Raw genomic sequence first — 22,629 nt, 5'->3', positions numbered from 1 at the left:
GATGATAATAATACATAGTTTTGTAAAATTCTTCTGCAAAAAATGTGTGTATCTCCAATGTTTTCCCCTAGATCTAATGAAAATCTCTCTAATAAAGTGAGTTTTCAGAATATTGCACCTTCTGTAAATTCTTGTGCTTTCCCAAGTATATCAGAAATCTTTGAAATAGAGAATATTTGTCCTTGTGTATTTACTTCTTCCCTTTGTCCCTGGCACACTGCTGGGCTTACGACAGCTGTCCCCCAAATATTTGCTAAAGTGGCTTCTCTGATAGGAGGCCAAGAAAATGGAATCATAAGAAAGATGGCATCCTAAGAAAGTGATATGAGAGAGAATCCTTAAATACAAAAGCTGGAAAGGAACTAAGCCTCTAAACTAATGTGCTAGACTGGATATTCACCCCCCGCATATGTCCATGCCTTAATTTTTTGGAAGCCGTGAATGTTACCTTATATGGCAAAAGGGAATTTTCAGATGTGCTTAAATTAAGTATCTTGAGGTGGGGAGATTACCCTGGATTATGTGTGTGGGCCTGAAGTAATCATAACACTTCTTATAAGAGGGATGCAGGAACAGTCAGCAGAGAGGGCCATGTGATGACAGAGGCAGAATTGGAGTCACGTGCTTTGGAGATGGAGCACTACTCCACAAGTCAAAGGAAACAGGTCATCACTGGAAGCTGAAAGGGGAAAGGAAAGAGACCTCCTTCTCAGAGCCTCCAGAAGGCACCAGTCCTGCTAACACTTGACTTTGGCCAAGAGAAACTAATATAACTAGAGATCCCAAACTGAAAGTCATAGGCCAAATCCAGTTAGTATATCTGTTTTATTCGGCCAGCGTAGTATTTTGAGAAAGGAACAGAAATAAGCCAACCTTTACAATTTTAAAAATTGATGTGTTTGACATAAAAATCGAGATTTTTGGTTTGTTTTTAAAACAAAAAACAAAGATAAACCCCCAGAGATCTAGCAATACAGGATCTGCGTCTCTGTGTGGCATTCATCCCCTGAATCTAGGCTGCAGCTCCTCCCATTGCTGGGATTTGTGTCTGTTACCTATCATTTCCTCTACTCCCTACCGTATCTCTAATTTAAGCCGAATTATCAACACAAAATTGTCTTTGTTCTTCCTAAGTAGAGATATATTTCTCTGTATTCATATTTGTAGATAGGCTGAGAAAAAATAGTCGTGATAAATGTATGATGCTCATGTAAGATGTTAACGAAAGGGGAAACTGGGTGTGGGGTATATTGGAGCTCTACTATTTTTGCATCTTCTCTGTAAATCTTAAACTACTCTAAAATTAAAAGTTTACTAAATGAAATTGGCATATTTCTTTATGAAAACGGAGAATCTTATTATGTATTTAACATGCAAGCAAAGTGTTTCTCTGTTGAATGAGTCTTAGTCTATTTCACTCATTGCAGTTCTCTCTAGGCCTCCCTGAGCGTGCATTTGTGACCTGCAGACGTCTGCATTTTACAGATGAGGATTCTGAGGCTGGGAGAGAGAAAGTGACTTGCCCATGGTCACAGAGCTAGTCTGGGAGTCGCTGTGAGTGCGCTCCAGGCCTCCAGACTGACTTCCAGCACAGTGTTCTCTGCTTTCCTGCTATTGTGGGGAGTAATGGCAATAGGGAGGGCATAATAAGGTCAACATTCTAGAATACAGTGGGAATCTCACTTACCCTTCTAGAAGCCTCTACTGGAGGAGAAGAAGCAGAATCAGAGCAGCCTGCTTGCTTGCCATTTGCTGTTTTTTATTTTTTTTAACTTCCCCCATTTATATTTTAAGTCTGGTGCATAGGGAAAACATTTGACATTTGTCCAAATACCAAATGTACTTTGGATTTTCTCTCTTACATATTAGCAAACTTCAGCTATGCGCTAGAACATTTCCTCTAAAAGCAGGAACCTCAGCGTTTGAGAAGGTTGGAGCAAGAGTAGCTGGGGCTGGGCTCGGGTCTTTGTGGAAGCTGTTGGGTAAAGGCTGAGAGGCAGGTGTTCAGTGCGAGCTGCTGCCATGCTGGGAGGTGAGGATTAAGGGATTAAGTGGATTTGGGAGGTTATGACTGCTTGTAGAACACTGTGCATTCACAGCCTTGGGTCTGAAGAGCTGTTAGTGTGGCAGGCTCAGAGCTGGCCAGAAAGTCGAGGTCAGCTGTTAGAAGACTAAACAGGCTCAGAAATGGGCTGGTTCCTGGCCTTCCTCTGGCCTTAGCTCTGCAAGGCTATTTCCATGCTAATAACTTTCTCTGGGATCTGAAATGGTGAGCGTAATTGAGAGACGTAGCTTTTCTAACTTTTCCTAAGGTTGAAACACTCGAGGTATGCGGGCAGAAAGGGAAAGGGAAAAGTAAATGATAATGACAGATGCAATTGTATTGAGTGCTTCTTATGTCCTCACGTAATTTATGTATTATATATGCAAGCAAAGTGTTTCTCTGTGGAAAGAATACACTTTAGTCTGTCTCATTCATTCTTTGGACATCTCTAAGCATGAATTCATGACCCCTGAACGTTTTCATTTTACACGTGAGGATTCTGAGGCCCACAGAGAGAAAGTAACTTGCTCAGAGTCACAGAGGTAGTCAGGGAGGAGCTGTGAGTGGAATCCAGGCCTCCTGACTTAGTTCTAGCCCAGTTCTCTCTTTTCTTTCCTGCTGCTGAGGGGAGTGATGGCAATAGGAGAGAAGATTTTGGAATTCATGCTTCTGAGAGTATAGGGAGTATGGTGTAATGGCTGGAAACAGAAACTCTGGAGCTGATTGCCTGGGTTTAAATCCCAGCTTCACCACTTATTGGCTGTGTGACTTGTGCAAATTATTTAATCTTTCTAAACTTATTTCTTCTTCTGTGAAATCAAGATAGTAATAAACCTACTTCAGAGGACTATACAAGGATTAAATGAGTTAGTTATAAAATAGTACCTGGCTTATAGTAGCTTCCATATAAATGTTAGCTATAAATATTATTGCTATTTTGAAAATGAGGACCCAAGCTCGGAGAGGTTACATAGTTTGACCAACAGCACACAGGAAGGAGCCAAGCTGGGGTTTGAACTCACATCTCTGCTATCAATCATCTATTATATTACCTACCTATTAGCAACTCAGGTTTGCTCAGACCAGTATTCCTTGGCTACCTGTCTGGGCAGCCCATGGTATGTAAACAAAGTTTCTGTGTTTATATTGGTAAAATATTGATAATCTTGATAGGTCTTAGATCTTTCACCTCCTCCTTTTAAGTTCTTGTCTTGAATATTTTTTCCTATTTTTCTATGTGAAGAGAAATAGAAGTAATGATATAAATTTCAAACTCAGTAGGCTAACTGAAGTACATTGGTAGGGAGTAACACTGAGTGCCAAAAAGAATGCTTACCATTGAAATGGGCAAAAGGCTTTGTCTTAATGGTTTCAGATGGAGAGCAGCAAGATGATGCTCTGATCAGGTCATTTAGACATAGTCGCTGGAGCCTAGTATGGGCCAGGTGCTCAGGACATAATGATAATACATTTGTTGTCTTCAAAGACCTTCCATTTGAATCTGTTGTCTGCAGTTATTTAACGTCTTCAGTCTGGGTCCATTCTGCCCTTTATGAATCCCCATACTTTATATAGGCCCTTAGCACACAAAAGAATATTGATCAGGATTGTGGAAGGGTCTGTCTGAACCCTGGATTATTCAAAGAACAGTTGAATGAGCTGCTAATCTTCAGGCTGGAAACAAGAACAAAGCTGCTCTCCTTACTTTGAATGGTGTTCAAACAGAAAAGAGATTAATTTTGTTTTGGATGGTTCCAAAGGAGAAAACTGGATGGAAATTGCAGGCAAACAGATTCTCGGTTCAGTTTGAATCAATCCATTTATACCACTAATGGTACCTACTAAGTGCCAAGGGTTTACCCAAAGGCAGACAGAGGCAGACAGAATCCCTACATCCACAGAGTTACTAACTTTTTTTTTTTTGATCACCAGAACTTCAGTCTAGTCTTGACATAAAAATGTAGAGAATATAGATGTATGTGATAGTCTACACTTTGCAGATAGCCTTGTTTGAATGATCTAGTTTGGTTGGCAAAGTGTTTTGATGGCATAATGGGAGATATTTTGAAGAGAGACTAAAAATAAGGGGTACAGCATTCTAATTCTGATCCTATGTGATCTCATAGTTGGCAAAGTGTTTTGATGGCATAATGGGAGATATTTTGAAGAGAGACTAAAAAAAATAAACAAATGGGACCTAATGAAACTTAAAAGCTTTTGCACAGGCATAATGGGAGATATTTTGAAGAGAGACTAAAAATAAGGGGTACAGCATTCTAATTCTGATCCTATGTGATCTCAGGCCTCAGTGTTAGCACACAGTAAATGGCAACACAGAACTAGATGGTCTTCAGTCCTCTCTCCATTCTGTGATTCTATTCAGCTTTCATTTTGTTTGTTCTTATATCTTTGTACAGTCAAAAAATATAATCACATCTGTTCATGAAGAACAGAGCAGATGATTATTATGAGAGGCCCACTGTTTTAACATGTACTCATTCTCAATTCAAGAATTTCAAATTGAATGGAAAAAAAAGTCATTTGGAAAGAATAATTATTTTTCTTTAGAAATTTAAATTTTTTTCCAGGCTTATCAAGATATAATTGACATACACCATTAAGTTTAAGGTGTGAAATATGATGATTTGATATATGTATACATTGTGAAATGATTACCACAGTAAGGTTAGTCAGCACATCTGTCACCTCATGTAGTTACCTTTTAATTTATTTCTATTTTTATTTATTTATTTACTTTTTGTGGTGAGAACTTTTAAGATCTCTTTTAGCAACTTTCAAGTATATAATACAGTATTGTTAATAATAGTCACCATGATGTACATTAGATCCCCAGAACTTATCATCTTATAACTGGAACTTTGTATCCTTTGACCACCTTTACCCATTTCTCCCTCCTTGACCACCTGCCCCTGGCAACCACCAGTCTGTTCTCTGTGGTTTATTTTAGATTCCACATGTAAGTGAGATCATACAGTATTTGCCTTCCTCTGACTTATTTCAGTTAGCATAATGCCCTCAAGTTTCATCTATGTTGTTACAAATGGAGGGATTTCCTTCTTTCTTTATGGCTGAATAATATTCAATTGTGTGTACATACCACATCATCTTTATCTGTTTATCCACTGACAGACACTTAAGTTGTTTCAAAGTCCTGGCTATTTTAAATAATGTTACAGTGAACATGGGGGTGCAGGTATCTCTTTGAGATAGTGACTTTATTTCCTGCTCATATATACCCAGAATTGGAATTGCTGGATCATATGGTAAGTTCAGTTTTAATTTTTTTTGAGGAACCTCTCTACTGTTTATCATAGTGGCTGCACCAATTTACATTTCCACCAACAGTGCATGGGTTCCCTTTCTCCACATACTGGCCAACACTTGTTATCTCTTATCTTTTTGATAATAGCCCTTCTAACAGGTGTGAAAGGATATCTCATCATGGTTTTGATTTGCATTTCTCTGGTGATCAATGCTGTTTTACCTTTTCATGTACCTGTTGGCCATTTATGTGTCTTGCTTGGAAAAATGTCTGTTTAGGTCATTTGCCCATTTTTTAAATAAGATTTTTTTTTTTTTTTGCTATTAAGTTATATTTTGGATATTAACCCCTTATCAGATATGTGGTTTGCAAATATTTTTTCCCATTCCCTAGGTTGCCTCTTCAGCTGGTGATCAATTCTTTTTCTGTGCAGAAGATTTTTAGTTAAATGTAGTCCCATTTATTTTTGCTTTTGTTGCTTGTGCTATAGGTATCATATCCAAAAAATCACTGCCAAGACCAATGTCAAACGGCTTACCCCTATATTTTCTTCTAGGAGTTTTATGGTTGCAGGTTTTACATTCAAGTTTTTAATTCACTTTGTGTTAGTTTGTGAGTGGTGTAAAGTAGTGGTCCAGTTTCATTATTTTACATGTGGATATCCAGTTTTCCCAGTGTCATTTAATAAAGAGACTATCTTTACCCCACTGTGTATTCTTGGCTGCCTTGTCAAATACTAGTTGACCATATATGCATAGGTTTATTCCTGGGCTCTTGATTCTGTTCCATTGGTCAGTGTGTCTTTTTAATGCCAGTATCATACTGTTGTAATTACTGTAGCTTTGTAGTATAGTTTGAAACCAGGAACTGTGATGCCTCTAGCTATGTTCTTCTTCCTCAAGTTGGCTATTCAGGGTCTTTTTGTGGTTCCATACAAATTTTAGGATTGTTTTTCCTATTTCTATAAAAGATGAATTTTGACATTGAATCTATAGATGGCTTTGAGTAGTATGGATATTTTAACAATATTAATTCTTCTGACCCATGAGCATGAGATATTATTCCATTTATTTGTGTCTTCTTCAATTTCTTTCATCATTGTCATATTTTTTATTGTACAGATTTTTCATTTCCTTGGTTAACTTAATTCATAGCTATTATATTGTTTTTGATGCTATTGTGAATGAGATTATTTTCTTTAATTCTTTTTCAGATAGTTTTGTTGTTAGTATATGGAAATGCAACTGATTTTTGTACGTTGATTTGGTATCCTGAAACTTTGCTGAATTCATTTATTAGTTCTAACAGTTTTTGAGTGGAGTCTCTAGTGGTTTCTACGTATGAGATTATGTCATCTGCAATCACAGACAGTTTTACTTCTTCCTTTCTGATTTGGAAGGCTTTTATTTCTTTTTCTTGCCTGATTGCTATGTCTAGGACTTCTGGTAATGTTGGAATATTCTCTGGTGAGAGTAGACATCCTTCTCTTATTCCTGATCTTAGAGGAAAAGCTTTCAATCTTTCACCATTGCATATGAAGTTAGCTGTGGGCTTGTCATATATGGCCTTTATTATGTTGAGGTACATTCCTTCTATATCCAATTTGTTGAGAGTTTTTATCATGAAGGATGTTGAATTTTGTCAAATTATTTTTCTGCATCTCCTGAGAAGAATAATCCTTGATATCCATGTGCTGGAAAGTATATCAGCTCTAGTACTTAACTAGATTCCAAAGGTTATGAGGAAAACTTCCCATTGAGTCTGAGTTACAGGTAAGACATGCTAAGAGCTTTCTGGGAATAAATCAATTTTAGTGTAGACTGGGGGTTAAGAGTAGGAATAAATTAAGCAAGAGATGATACAAGAAATGACAGAAGGTCTATTTTAGGGAAAAAAGAACACTAAAATCCAGCAAAATTCTTACTGATATTCCCAAGTGAACAGTAAGCACAGGTGATATTTATAGAAGCATTTAAAAATAGACTTCTAGTAATGTTACCACTTATATTATGAAAATACACATGTATGTGTCATGAGCAAGTAGTTCAAGAGCATGGAAAAATCCAAAGTTGTGCCTTTGTTAGACAACATTTTTGATTTTTAAGTATGTTTCAACATTCAGGTAAAAAAAACAGTTATTATCTTTAAAAGTAATTTAAGTCATGAAGCATTTTCAGAGTGCACCCTTTTGAAAAAAGAAATCATAGATTTGGAAGAACATGTAGTTAAGTGATAAAGCAAATATAGAGAGAGCCCAGAAAATACAGCTATTCTCTCTAGACTGACAACTCTTTTTAAGAGAACTATTTCTCTGAAAAGTTAATTGGCAAGTAAGTTAAATGTAGCCTATTAAGTTGCCTAAAGTGCTGTCACGTGGACTTCAAGGTTCCCATCCCAGAAATGGAGGCGATTTCTGGTACAGGTGGCACAGCAATGAGTGACAGGTGATATGCCTTATTGCCTGAGGGGGAGCTTTGAGAAGGCTGGAAGTTCTTGATCAAATTTATTTAAGTGGCAAAGTACATAGGGGCTAGCAAGTTAGAAAAGGATATTTGTTGATCTTACAATTGAATTTCCACAGACCCAAATTCATAGTTCTCGTCTTGGCCCTTAATTCAAATTTGAAATAAAAATTAAGATGGGGTTTTTAAGGCTGCAAATTGTGAATGGTTGCACTGTTTCCCAGCTTACCACCCTCCCACACCTGCTCCCACCTTCTCAAGTCAACAACTTCTCTTCCAGAAAACACAGGCGAGGTGGAACTGTTGTAGCACCTGCATAGGCTGGCAATAAAGTGGATAGTCTTGATTTAGTATCCCTACCTTCCTGGCTCTCCTCTTAATAATGAAACAATTAGACATAGAGTTAGGTACCTGCTCCATGACACTAAAGCGATACCAGCTCTGCTCTTGCAGGCCATATATCTTACAGGAGATTGTGTTCCATTTAGTTCTCCTACTCCATCATCTTGAGACTTCCTTCTCCTAAGTCTAGGTTTTCTCATCTGTAAAATGACAGGGTTGCTCTAGGGGACCTCTAAGTCTATTAAAAATGGGAAACAGCTTACAGCCCCTGCATTCAAGTTGAATGAAACCGACAGAGCCCAGAACTAGGAATATAGGGTTGAGTGGTGACAGGCCCCAGGCCCCAGCACTCTCCATTCCTGGAGCTCCCTTCTGCAGGAGAGCAGGGATCAGTGGGGTCTCCCACAGTGGTTTGCAGCCTGGGCACATGTACACACAGACTTCTTGGATGTCTTAGTCTTTCAGGACGAGGGTGGGCATGCTCTTTATTCTTTGATTTCACTGAAGGAGCAGTGGCTGGGCCCCAGGCCTTGCACGGTGCAGTCAGTGCTGTCGCTGTCACACTTGCCACAGTGACATTCAGAGGCTACTGGGTACATATACAGGGAGTCTGCATGGTGAGCACAGCCAGGCACTTTGACCGTCTCATACGTCGGCTCCTTGAAGGTACATGTTTTCTGGATGTTGGACTTGGCTGGATCCTTGTACACTGGATCCTGAGTGGTTTAGGAGAGAGAGAGTTAGGTTACAATATTCTGCAAGTTTCTGTTTGGCTTAGTCAATATGAGACAGGGATTTAATACTGCTTGCTCTAATATTTGCTCTCAGAAGATCAGCTTCTAGGATACTTAAGCACAGGAAACTTTACCTCATAAAGGAACGTTTATACCACGTTTCTGAACTGTCCTGGAAGTGTTATAGAAAATATAACTGTCTCTTTTCTCTCTACCATGAGAGTACCCACATATTTAATATTTCTAAAACTCTATAAAACCTTTGAATTTGTATGGCATAAAAACATGTAAAGATAAAGGGTATCTTTAGAAGATATGACCGTTGCAATTTAAGGATGGGTTTTTTTTTTTTTGGTACCTCTTAATCTTAAGCTATATTAATGACAGGTAAAAACATAGCACTTGGAAAGAAAAATATTTCCAAGTACTCTTTTCTGTGTATATTTAAGAGAGGAATAAGAGCCGTAAGATAAATTATTGATATTTTGCCTAAAGTATTTGGGAAATCTCATATTGGATTCTGGATATTCTATTGCCTTTTAGGTTCTTCCTTGCCACTGCCTTAAATTCTGTACCTTTGTGGGGTTCTTAATCCAAAAGTATATGATACAGTTTCACTATCAGAACATCTAAATCAGGCCAAATATATTTCACTCTTCTACTTGCCCAATGAGAAAATAACTGGCTTTGAGGGAGAAAGGGGACTGGGGGTTAATTCATTTCCCTAGCTGACCACTGGGTCTCTATCTCGCCCAAAGTGCAAGTTGAGTTTTATTGATCAATTCATTTAACATCAAACAAGGTATTTTCATTAAAAAGCAGCCAATTTCAATTTCAGTTTATCAAACTTCTGCACAGCCAGGTACAACAGAAAAATGGCAAAGAAACACTTTCCCCTTTAACTGGTTTATTTTGAAGAAACTGTGAAACTGTAGACAAATGGTTTAATACCTCTATTCCTTGATTTTCTTAACAGCATAAAGAAGGGTGTGGGTTTGATGATTCATTTTGGTTCTAGTCTACAGGGATTGATTTCTCTCAGGCTGCTCGTTGGTATTGTATTAAAGATGGGCCAATAAAATGAATTTTATAATCGGCTGCTTGCATTTTTTATTTGGCTTTAAAATGAATGTTATTACTATCCCTGTTGCAGAGGTATGCCTTTTATTATTGCAATTGGCTTTTTAAGACTATTGGCAATATTCCATGATTAAATATAGATATGTACTCATGCCCATGTTTATCCCTCAATAGGTAAAGCTAGCAGAAAAATGCTCCGTTAAAATTCAGAGTTGGCACATTACTGAAGCATTCATTTACATCAATCTGAGCTGTCCCGAATTTGTTTTACCCAAATTAAATCCAAACCCAAACATCTAAATGGTATCATGGTAATTTACCTCAATCACAACACAGAGAGTGTTGACTAAAGGGCTCGTGGCTGTTATTCAGAAGAGACAAAATATTGACAAAGTGGGAATAAATGAAGCCTGCCTCATCCAGACCCTCAGCACTCTCACTTCCTTCAAAGCAAAGTACCTACCTGGGTGTAGCAGTAGCCCGCACACCACGTGGTGTTGATGCTTTTGCAGAGACCACATTCCTCTTTCTCCACTGTGATGATGATGTTGGTTAGCTCACAGCTACTGCAGCAGATTGCTCTCCAACAACAGAAAAGGAAACAAAAACTACTGACTTCATCCTGGGCTGGGAAGCAAACAATTAGACACCCAAAGTATTTTAACTGTCATGGACTTTGACCCAGTCAAACTGAACCGAAGTAAACCTGCTCCCCAAACTCCACCATCACATTCAGCTTCAGCAAGCACTCTTTGACAAAAGAGAAACACAGTACAGGTCAGAAATCCTCATATAATTTTTTAAGGATTAAAATGTCACAGGGTATATATCTGAAAAAAACAAAAACACTAATTCAAAAGATACATGCACCCCTATGTTGGCAATTTACAGTTGCCAAGATATGGAAGCAACCTAAGTGTCCAACAACAGACGAATGGATAAAGATGTGGCATACACACACACACACACAACGGAATACTACTCAGCCACAAAAAGAACGAAATTTTGCCATTTGCAGTAATATGGATGGACTTGGAGGGCATTATCCTAAGTGAAATAAATCAGACAGAGAAAGACAAATACCATCTGACATCACTTATTTGTGGGATCTAAAAAATACAGCAAACTAGTGAATATAATAAAAAAAGAAACAGACTCACAGATATAGAGAACAAATTAGTGGTTACCAGTGGGGAGAGGGAAGAGGGGAGGGGCAATACAGGGGTAGGGGAATAAGAGGTACAAACTATTAGGTATAAAATAACCTACAAGGACATATTGTACAACACAGGGAATATGGCCAATATTTTATAAGTGGAGTATAACCTTTAAAACTTGTGAATCACTATATTGTACACCTGAAACTTATATAATATTGTACAGCAACTATACTTCAATTTTTAAAAAGTCACAGAGGAGTACCTTAATATAAGCATTTAAGGGACTTCCCTGGTGGTCCAGTCATTAAGACTCCGTGCTCCCAATGCAGGGGGCACATGTTTGATCTCTGGTTATTGAACTAAGATCTCTCATGCTGCATAGCACAGCCAAAAAAAAAAAAAACCATTTAAAGCTACAAATTTCCCTGTAAGTGTTGCTTTAGATTCGTCCCCAAATCTTAATTCATGTTGAGTTGTCATTATTCAGTTAAATATATTTTCTAATTTCTCTCTTGCTTTCTTCTGTGACCCATGGGTCATTTGGAAGCATGTTGTTTAATTTCCATATTTGGAGGGATTTTCATGATTTTTTGGTTATTGATTATTTAATTCCATTGTGCTTAGGAAATACACTTTATGTAATTTCTATCATTTTAAACCTTTTGAGATATATGTTATATCCCAGCCTATGGATTGTTTTGTTGAACATTTGTGTGCATTTGTAAAGAATGTGCATTCTGCTCTTTTGGGGTGAAATGTTCTAAGGGTATTGATGAATTTAACCTGATAGTGTTGTTTGACTCTTCTATATACATTCTCATTTTCTGTCTGCTTGTTCTATTGATTACTGAGAGAAGAAAGTTGAAATTTCCAACCATAATTTTATCCATTTCTTCCTTAAGGCTTACAAGGCTATAAGTTTTTGCTTTGTGCACTTCAAAGCTCTGTTATTAGGTGCATGTACATTTTGGATTTTTTCATATTCTTGCTGAATTGACCATTTTATTTTATGAAATGTTCCTCTTTAGGCATGGTAATATTCCTTCTTCTGAGCTCTGTTTCATCTGGTATTAGTATAGTCACTCTAACTGTATGATTAGTGTTTTCAAATATATCTTTCTCCATCCTGTGTCTTTGTATTTAAAGTGCATTTCATATGGGCAGCATATAGTTGAGTCTTGCCTTTAAAAAAATCTGGTCTGATAATCTTTGCCTTTTAATTGGAGTGCTCAAAATCATTATGTTTAATATACTTTTGATAATCGTGGTTTTATGGTCATCATATTGTTATTTGTCTCATTTATTCTTTGTTTTTCCGTTTTTCCTGTCTTCTTTTGAATTAGTTATTTTTTAGTATTTGTTTTATTTCCACAATTGGCTTATCAGCTTGCTTTATTTATTTGTTTGTTTGTTCTCAAGTTTAAAATACATACTTTATCTCAATAATATTCCACTTCACACATAATTAAAGTACGTATCTTGTAACATTTCATTTTCCTCCACCCTCATCCTTTGTGCAATTGTTATTTATTTTACTTCAACATTATTCTACCCTCAATACATTGTTGTTATCTTTGTTCTAAATAGTCAATTATATTTTTTAAACACTTAAAAAATTAGAAAAGTCTTTTATATTTACTCATATATTACCTTTTCAACACATATTATTTTTCTTCTGCTTAATGAATATCCTTTAAAATTCTTTGTCATGCACATTATCTGGCAATACATTCTGTCAATCTTAAATTTACTAAAAATGTGCTAATTCAACTTACGTTTTGAAAGAATTTTTTCTAGTTATAGAATTCTAGGTTAGGAAGTCTGTTGGTAGTTTTGTTTCAGCACTTCATATTCTTTATATGCATTGTTTCTGATAAGGATTCTGCAGTCTTATATATTTATCCTCTCTATGTAATGTCTTGTTTCCCTTTGACTGCTTTAAAGATTTTTATCTTTATCATAAATTTTCAGCCTGCCTTGCTGAATTTATGCTTATTTATGATGTGCCTTGGTGTGATTTTCTTTGGGTTTTTCCTACTTGGGTTTCAGTGAGCTTCTTGGATATACAGGTTTATAGTTTTTATTAAATTTGAGAAAGTTTGCAGATACTTGCTAAATATTGCTTATCATTGCCTTGAATACAGAATAAATAAAACAATTAAGTTTTCTTTGGCCTCTGTTTTTTGGTGTTCTGATGTATCTATCTTATTATTTTTAAAAAGAATCAAAGTAAAGCTTGGAACAGAAGAGATCAGTCTCAATTTTGGTAGGGGTCTCTAAGACAAGCATTTTTTGTATAGCTGTCATAATTTTCAGTGTGATAATTTTCTTGACATCATGCTCCTCTGCTAGACTGTGAACTCCATGAGAGACTGGTGGGAACAAAGAAGGAGCTCAGTATTCTTTTAGTGAATGAGTGAATAACACATGGTCTGCTAACTCAAAGAGTGAGGCAATATTGATTTCTCAGAAACACTAAGACAGGTGGAGACATAGTCAAGCCAGGGGAAGGCAGGAAAGAAGCCACACTAGACATGTTGTCAGAGATTACCTCTACAATCTCATTCCAAACTGCAGTAAAGCTTGGTCCAGCATGTCTAACCAGATGAGTTGATTCAAGAACAGCAAGAAACTCTGCCCACTTAGACCTCTAGCATGACCCAGCAGAAAGGCACAGATTTTGGGGACCCAACTATATTAGTTTGCTAGAGCTGCCATAACAAAGTACCACAAACCAGGAGACTTAACAGAAATTTATTGTCTCTTAGTTCTGGAGGCTAGAAGTCCAAAATCAGCAGATTTGGTTCTTTCCAAGGGCTGTGAGCAAGATACTGTCCCATATTTCTCCCCTAGCTTCTGGTGATTTGCTGGCAATCTTTGGAGTTCCTTGGTTTGTAGAGTATCACCCTGATCTCTGCCTTCATCTTCACATATCATTCTTTCTGTGTGCATCTGTGTCCAAATCTCCCCTTTTTATAAGGACACCAGACATATGGGATTAGGGACCCGCCCTACTCCAGTATGGCCTCATCTTCACTAGTTATATCTCCAATGACCCTGTTACCAAATAAGGTCACATTCTGAGGTACAGGGGTTAGAACTTCAATATGTGAGTTTTGGGGGGGGGACACAATTCAACCCATAACACCAACAGATCTGAATTTGAATCCTGTCTCTTTCTCTTACTGACTTGACATGTTTTCACATCTGAAAATGGGCATAATACTACTTATCTTTCAGGGAAATTATAAAGATTAAATAAGATAGTGTTGGCAAAGCACTTAGCTCAAACCTAGCACATGGTAAGTACTCAGTACATTGTGGCTTTTACTGTCCTAAGCTAAATGCACATTGATTTATTGAATAATTGTGCTCCTCCTGAATATAATTGAGAAAAAGCCCATTTTTCATTTGATTCATTTGTCCATTAGAAATCTGATTTCTTTGAAATGTTTGCCAGTTTCCCTCTCAGATTGTTTCTGGGGCGGCAGGAAGACAGCCACTGAATCTCAAGTGCTTAAATAATTAAGCCAAAGCAAGAGAAAGCTGATAATAAACACTTTTCTGTGCATTATAATTGTGGAGCAATATCTTCTAGATAGTTAACTCTAAAGGCTTTATCGATTTAACTGAAACCTAATCAACTAACAACTCGGAAATACTTTTGGAAGCACTTCTCCAGAGAGGCATTGTAATTAGCAGCTGGCCCCCTTCTGGGCAGTGGGGCTGCCACCCTGCTTGTGTTTGGTCAAGTAATTTTTCAGCCGAGTGATCATCCCAGAGGACATCGTTTCCCTTAATACAACGCCCTCCATTTTGCTAGCCACAGCAAATTAACCCCAGCCTTGCTCCTCAAAATGGTCAGGACCTGAGCCTCCCTTTCTCTTTAGAAGTGAAGGGCACACATTTAGAAATTTTGAGATTTTGAAATGGAGATCTGATCATCTTGACTGCTTCTGTGTGGTCAGGTTAGGGCGTAGTGTGACTGAGACTGGTTTTTAGTTTGTTTCTTCATTTATTTCTTCCATGATGTTCTGGATGGACAGTCTTTCATGAATGAGAATGCCTTTTCCCCATTCCCAGTTTTCATATGGAGGGATTTTCCTTAAGAGCTGTCCTAGCCTCTCTGGAAATCTTTACTGCTCCACCCTTGGGATGATGGAGGGTTTTTCCTGATTGTAAACTTGGGAGGAAATGCTGGGTCTGCTTGACCTGGCTCTGCCCTTCCTTCCGTAGACATGGACTTTCCCACAGAGAACATTCCTCCACTGCTCTTCCTCCTCTCTAGGGGGAGCCCAACCTCTGCCTCAGTGGGTGTCCACCTAATTTTGGAGAGGAGTTAGTAGGCCAGTGTTGTTTTTCACACCATGCTGTGTTTCAATTTAGCCTCTTTCAGTAATAAGGGGGACATGTGGGATTCCTTCTGATATACTCCTCGTTCTATTTCTCAAAATTCTGGGGACTCAGGAATGCATATAGAGTGCTATTTATTTGAGTCTTATAGGAGACGATGTTGGCAAGCCTCTGAGGGTCAGCAACACAGTTGGTCTCTAGCCGGGTGGAGATGTCTGATGAGGAACAGTTTCCATGTATCAACCAGGGATTAGAAAATCTCTACTTAGGGGCTTCCCTGGTGGTACAGTGGTTGAGACTCCAGGCTCCCAATGCAGGGGACCCGGGTTCGATCCCTGGTCAGGGAACTAGATCCCGCATGCTGCAACTAAGAGCCTGCATGCCACAACTAAAGATCCCGTGTGCCACAACTAAGACCCAGCACAGCCAAACAAACAAACAAAAACAACAAAAAACAGAAAAACTTTATCACATTAAAAAAAAAAAAGAAAATCTCTACTTAGAAAACACAAATGCAGCAAGGCGATTGACTATTAAACACCCAAAACCTTTAGGGAAAGCAGAAGAAGTACTATTTATAAGGAGCCATTTAATAAGTGCCAGATCTTGTGGTGAGCATGTTAGCCACATAATTTCATTTAATATTGGAAAGGATGTGAAACCAGGTCAAAAATCAGAAAAGATGTCATTTTGCCTTGGTAAGTCTTGTGAGGAAAAACGTGGAAAGCTAATCCTTTGTCATTAAACACAGTCTTCCAAAGAGTACGATACTTCTCAGCGGACCATCTTTAGGCACAGAACCAAAGGTTTTCTAGTTTCTTTCTTAGGTGAATGGCTCTTCTAATACTAACCCTGAATTTGGCCTGGTGAGTTACTCATGGTTTAGAGATGGAAAGGATGTCAGATGATGAATTCCTGGTACTGAATTCTTTTTTATAGAGGTGGAACACATCCAGAGAGGTTAGGGAACTTGCCCAAGATCACACTGCGATGCAGTCAGAGAGCTGGGATGAGAAGTGCAGTCGTGGAGACCTAGGCTGGTGCTCATTCTTCTCTGTCCTGCCATCCCCGTACCTGGGAGTTATTGACAGCAACCAACCCCTTCTACCACTTACTCTATTTTTAAGGCTGTCTGCTGCTGGTGACTGGGAAAACAGTCTGAACCCAAGAGCAGCCCTTTAAGGTGAGCCCTTCATTTACTATTTATTTCTCAGTGCCTTATGCCATTCTTACCGTTCCTAGGAATTAGCATCCACTCCTTTTCCTTTAGGATTGGGGCAGTACACAGCCATCAGATGGCAGCTACAACTTGTCTTATTGACAAGGCAGATAGTATTTCAGTGAAATTATATTCTGTAGCATCGATCACCATGACAGGATGTATGATAATACATAATTGGGATGTTTACTGGGCGCCCCATTACACTTTTGAGTTGTTCACCGAGATTTACGTTTTTCCTATTACCCGGTCTTGTTGGCAATTTGTTGAAATTCTCCGATGGTGTAATCGTTTCTTAAATGCTTTTTGCCTCTGGTATATTTAAGGAAATTAGTCAGTGTATGTAGTTGTTGACTTAGTTATTTTGGAATGATTTGAGAATCATTTGGGATCAAGGCCCAGCTCAAATGCCACCTTTGGGATGTGTGGAGGAGCTGTTCTTAAGATCCCCAGTCTGGACCAGGGGCTCACCTTCTTGTTCCTATGTACCTTGCATTTTCCTCTATCAGAGCTCTTATCATCCTGCACTGTTACTGTTTGTTTATGAGTTTTTCTCCTTTGCTAGAAGGTGTTTTTTTGTTTGTTTTTTTTTTTCTTTTTTCTTTAAGGTGAGGTTTTCTAGAGTCATATGGACCTGGGTTCAAGTCCTGATTCTGCCACTCAACAGCAGTCTTAGCTGTCTAAATCTCAGCCAGCTCATCTGTGAAGTGGGTCTAATAATATCCTTCACGGAGAGTTTTTGCATATTAAATGGATACATGTATTTCAAGTGCAGAGCATAGACGTGTACAATGGAAGCATTCAATAAATGCAAGTTAGCACCTGCTTTTGTTGTTGTTGTCCTGGCATAATTATTAATAGCTCCCCTTTCACTCTACAGATTATCTTCATTTGAATAAGTTATGTGGTTTCCCTTTACTACACAATCTGTTAAAGAAATAGACATCATTACTGTCCAAGAAAAGCATATATCTAAATGTATAGACCATGAATAAAAATCTTAATACCTACTCAGCAAATAAGTTCTTTCAAGCTAATTTATTTGGCTGTCAAAATTTTTGCCCATACATGTTTTATCTCTCACTTGAGGTGAAGACGTATGTCGTGGCTTGTGTTGGTCGCCAAACTCCCAGGGAACACCCCCATGCCCAGGAAATTGTACATGTTTACAGATGTAGAGCATGGTGAACAAAGTAGAAAGAAAACACATAGCAAGCCTTCATGCATTTGAATTCTGTGCCATGGAGTTCTCATTCTTATCACAGAGAGTAAGTCAGAGTAAACATTGCAAGAATCACAGGACCAAAAGGGAATTAATTTTGTCTGTTTTCCTGTCTGTAGGAAAGATGATGCTTGTTATAACTTCACTGGCTCCTCTTTTTGTTGCCAAGCAAGGCAATACAAAGTGCTTCCCAAGGAAGATGAGTATGGCTTACTTTGGAATCTTGTAAAATAAAGTTTGTTCATTTTTTTAACAGAGTTTATTTTTTAGCATATATGTATGTATGGGTATATATATATATATATATATAATCAATATTTTGAGTGGGATTCAAAAATCAGTATGTCTGTTTTACATCAACTGCATTTTTAAAAAATAAAATACTTTTTTTGTATTTTAGTATTAGTATTTTAGTATATTAGTATTTTAATATTTAAATAAAATACCTTAAAAATACTTTTAATTATTATTATCCTAGGGTAAAGCACAGTGTCACATGGTAGGTGCTAAAAATGAATGCATGATGAGTAAACAAATGACCTTCAAATTGCTTAAACTCTTCCACACTGATGTTACTACCCCAATTTACCTGATATTACCGTAGTGTTTACTTATCTTAGTCTCTTTCCTCCTGGAGCTTCTAGTCCAGGAGACGTTGCTTTCATCCTCACCAAATGGAGAGATCGATGTGAGATAGGTGATACAGATATAATGTGTGCTTGGTCTGGTCTCTATCCCACCCTCTCCCCTAGCTCCAAAAAATACCAAATGCCTGTCACAAAGTCAACTCAACCATCCTCTACAGATGTTTAATAGTCAGAAGGACCAGGCTACAACCATCAGGGCTCAGAGTAAGTGCCAGGGCCTATTCCTTAGCCTCGTGGGTACGTTGCCCCTTCTGAGAACTGATTGGGGCAGGTCTGCCATTCTGTGGGACACAGTGAAACAGCTATGCTAGCTGTTAAAATACTGAAATGCTTTTTTCCCCCAGGAGTAAATAGTTCTGCTCTTAGCCCCCTGAATAACCGCTCCCCTCCCACCGGCACCCTGGCCATCTTAGACCCTCTTCAGGACCTCCTGGACCTCCTCATGGTCCAACAACTGAAGAGTTAATGCCTGGCATGGCAGAGGGGATCCAGGATGCACCCTTTCTGATTGCTCTGGTGCCTGCTTCCCAGCTGCTAAATACTTTGAGTACCACCCCTTTTCAGGGGGTAACTGAGCTGTTCCCTGAGCTCCTTCTTGGTCCTGCAGGTTTCTCCTTCTTTCCCTTCCTGCTGATGTTCTGTTTTGGCCCTGCCAAAGGTCCAAGTCTGGGACCTAGTACCACCCTTCCTCACTCTGCTCAAGCCCCTCCAGTCCTCCACACGCTCTGTCCCTAGTCCCTCTGCATGCAGCACGTCTGCCAGTGATTGAAGGCTGCTCCCTTCATCCAAGCTCCTCTCAAATGTCATGTTAATGGGTAGACCTTGGCCTTTAATTATGGGCCCTTCCCCTTGGGGCAAGTTTGCCAGGCATCCTGTATTGACAAGACCTGTCTATTTTTTGACTTGCATCATATATTGACTTTGTTAAGACATCCTGAGCATCCTGATTTGAGCTTTTTTGTTCAAAAAACTGCAAGAATATGACAGGGCTATTTTTCAAAATTTAACCAGGTATCCTGATTTTTTTTCCCCCTTAAAACCTGGCAACTCTACCTTCCTAGCTTGAGGACCACAATTTTACCCTCATTTCCTTGTATTGCTATTAGTTTCTGCTGTTCTTTTTCTCTCTCTGAGCTAAGGTTTTGCCATCTATCTACAATGCTGTATGGCCCAGAGGCCAGGTGGTTTGCACCAATTCCATGCTAACTAGGGCACAACCAATTTTTACTGAATGAATGAAGAGATGAATGAATAAAAGAGTTTGCTCTGTAGAATTCTCTTTCTCTTTAGGACCCCATTCGGAATATAATAGGGCCTTTAAGTCTGAAAAATAAGTAACTATGATGGAAACTAAACCCTGTTCTAGGGAAGCCAGGCTGCTTTATACTGTCACTGCTCTGTATTTAATTATCTTTTGTTTTTCCCTTAGCAATTAGTAAAGTGCCAGTCTGTCTCAGATGTGCTAAGGAGAACCAAGAGAGGATGTTTTTGTCCACACTTGAGCCAAAATGTTAAAGGAACAGTAGCACACTTGGGGTGGGGGCTGGGGGAGAGCAGAGATAGAAAATAATATTTATTGAGCAACCATCATGTACTTTTTTAGACATGATCTCATTTTGTCCTCACAGTAACCCTGCAAAGAATATTCTAGACAAAGAATCATGTTTAGCCAGGCTAGGTAACTTGCTCAAATCCTAGAGTTAGTAAATAGCAGAACTTGAATTTAAACCTAGGTCTTTCCACACAATACCATCCTGCCTTCTGTTGCTAGAAGCATCATGGTGGTGGCAGTGGCAGTGATAAAAGACAGAGAACTCAAGGGGAAGGTAACACTCTAAGACAGAGCCAGGCCCACTCATTCCCTATCTCTTTCACTCTCTTTCTCTCCTTTCTGCCTTCCATTCATTCTAGAACATTCCTGGCATAGTTCTGTATTCTCAGGATAGTGATGAGCTGATGAATAAGATAAACACCGTCCCTGACCTCATGCCGTTATAGTCTAGGGCAGGTTATAGAGACTGAAAAAGTCATTTCAAGCATGAAGTAATTACTAAAGTTATTTTGGAAGCATATAAGGAGATAATGGGAGAACGGCAGTTGTTGGAAGGGTGGGGATCCCTCATGAAGATAGTAACATGTGGGTTGAAATGTAGAGATAAGAGTCATTTAGCTTTGCCAAGAGTTGGGGGAACAGTTGTCTCAGGCAGAAGAAACTGCTATAGGGCAAAGAAAGTGTAATAAGGTTGGCTTGTCCTTCTAGAGAGAAAGCTGTAGGATCCCAGTTTTATTTCATTTAGAGAAGCAGCCTGTTACCATAGGGAGAGGTCATGACTCCTGAATTCTTAGGAAAGGATCTTACGTGGAGAAATATTTGGATAGAGAATGAGGCAGTCGTGCAGGCTGGTTTGATTACAAGCAGTTGAAGGAGACAGAGGCAGAAAGTAGAGATAATGACACGAGCAAATGAAGAACCAGGAAGGGACATTTAAGTTTGTATCATTTGATAAAGAATATCTCCAACTGCAGTGGCAGCTCTGCCTTTGCTGGTTTTGAAACTGCATTTGGAATGAGGAGACAGTAAAGTTGTAAAAAGTCACTCTGCACTGGCAAAGAATACATTGAGTGGCAATTGGGATTGTGATTAAATCCAGTCTCCCCACTTCTCCAATTATAAAGTGTTTTCCAAAAGTGTAGGTAGATAGGCTGATTAAAGTACATGCTCTAAAATAGCCAAATGCTTCCTCCAAATGTTTAAAATCCAAGCAGGTCCTTTATCACAGAACACGTTCTCTATTAAATATTAATCAAAATAATTTCATTTTGCAGATTCAATACTTAAAACATCAATTTAGATGATGGATCATGGACTTTAAAGCTGGAAGAAATGTTAAACCCATCTCTCCCCCCAGCCCCTGCATGTAACAGATGAGCGAGCTGGAATACAGAGAGGATAAGGGAGTGCTCAGCATCCTAAAGCTAGGTTACGGGAGTTAAACCAGAATATTGCATTTTCCTGATAAAAGAAAGAAAATCAGGTTGACACCAAGCTTCAGCTTTAACTGAGCTGTCCACTGGTGGTATGTAGAACTTTCCCCGATATTTTGCCCCTTGACATATATTAATTTTTCTTGCTTTTACCTCTGATGAGATCTCTATACTAAAGTGATTTTTGCTATTAGAAATCTGGATGGAATTCCATTCAAAGTGGGGAGAGGGGTGTTGTAAACATGGCAAGTGAAATTGATTGTGGATACGGAATATCCCAGAATCATTGTGCTTTCCTTTGTGTCTTGACAAAATGCCCCTTAAGCTTCAAAATCATAAGGTAGTTGCCTGCTTCCCCTCTTTTTCATTCAAGCCACACTAAGCACCTGCTTTGACCTTAGTTCTGTCCTGGGCACAGTGTGTTGTGGTGGGGGCCGTGTTGAGAGACACACTCCAGTCTTAGGAAATGTACCATTTAGATGATTTTGGTAATGGGTAGACAAAAATGTGTTAGGGGATAAAAGGGGCAAATAAACTTGCCCAGAGAGCTGGAATCAGTATTTCTGCAATGCAGCCTTGAGGGTAAAGAAAAGTGAGACACCCAAAACCTGCTACCTACAGCTATTTCTCCCTTTGTTCGGGAGGAGAGAGCTGAAAAGTGGATGGATGAAGCCAGGTCAGAGGGTTCTGCTGGGCTCTGACTTGAAGTTAGTAGGAGACTGGAGGAGCTAATCAAAACTTTTCCTACCTTCAGGATTCAAGTTACTCCATGTTTCTTTACTATGGAAAGACTGGGTGATAGTAATATTGGGCTATATTAGCTACACGCAGAGATTATATGGAACCGATGCCCAGGAACCCGTTAGTAAATGCTAGGTAGATCCTTCTCCCTCTGCCAGGGCCCACTGGCTGATACGGCTAATCAATCATGGCATTCCTTTCCCTTTTAAGACTCAGCATCGGGCTTCCCTGGTGGCGCAGTGGTTGCGCGTCCGCCTGCCGATGCAGGGGAACCGGGTTCGCGCCCCGGTCTGGGAGGATCCCACATGCCGCGGAGCGGCTGGGCCCGTGAGCCATGGCCGCTGAGCCTGCGCGTCC

The 22,629-nt window shown here is 39.0% G+C and overlaps 1 protein-coding gene across 1 annotated transcript in view; it reads right to left on the bottom strand.

Moving 5' to 3' along the window:
- Positions 1-8,616: 8,616 nt before the first annotated feature.
- Positions 8,617-22,629, bottom strand: part of FSHB (follicle stimulating hormone subunit beta) — a 26,436-nt gene continuing 12,423 nt past the window's right edge. The window contains exons 2-3 of the mRNA XM_024118713.1: positions 10,409-10,572; positions 8,617-8,847 (exon numbers count right to left, since the gene is read on the bottom strand). Coding sequence (XP_023974481.1) covers positions 8,617-8,847; positions 10,409-10,572 — 395 coding nt within the window. The remainder of the gene's footprint in view (positions 8,848-10,408; positions 10,573-22,629) is intronic.

The sequence above is a fragment of the Physeter macrocephalus genome, chromosome 16 (genome assembly GCF_002837175.3).
Source record: "Physeter macrocephalus isolate SW-GA chromosome 16, ASM283717v5, whole genome shotgun sequence".
Lineage (NCBI taxonomy): Eukaryota > Metazoa > Chordata > Mammalia > Artiodactyla > Physeteridae > Physeter > Physeter macrocephalus.
Note: the sequence above shows the minus strand (reverse complement) of the source record. Positions and strands in the feature narration are given on the sequence as shown.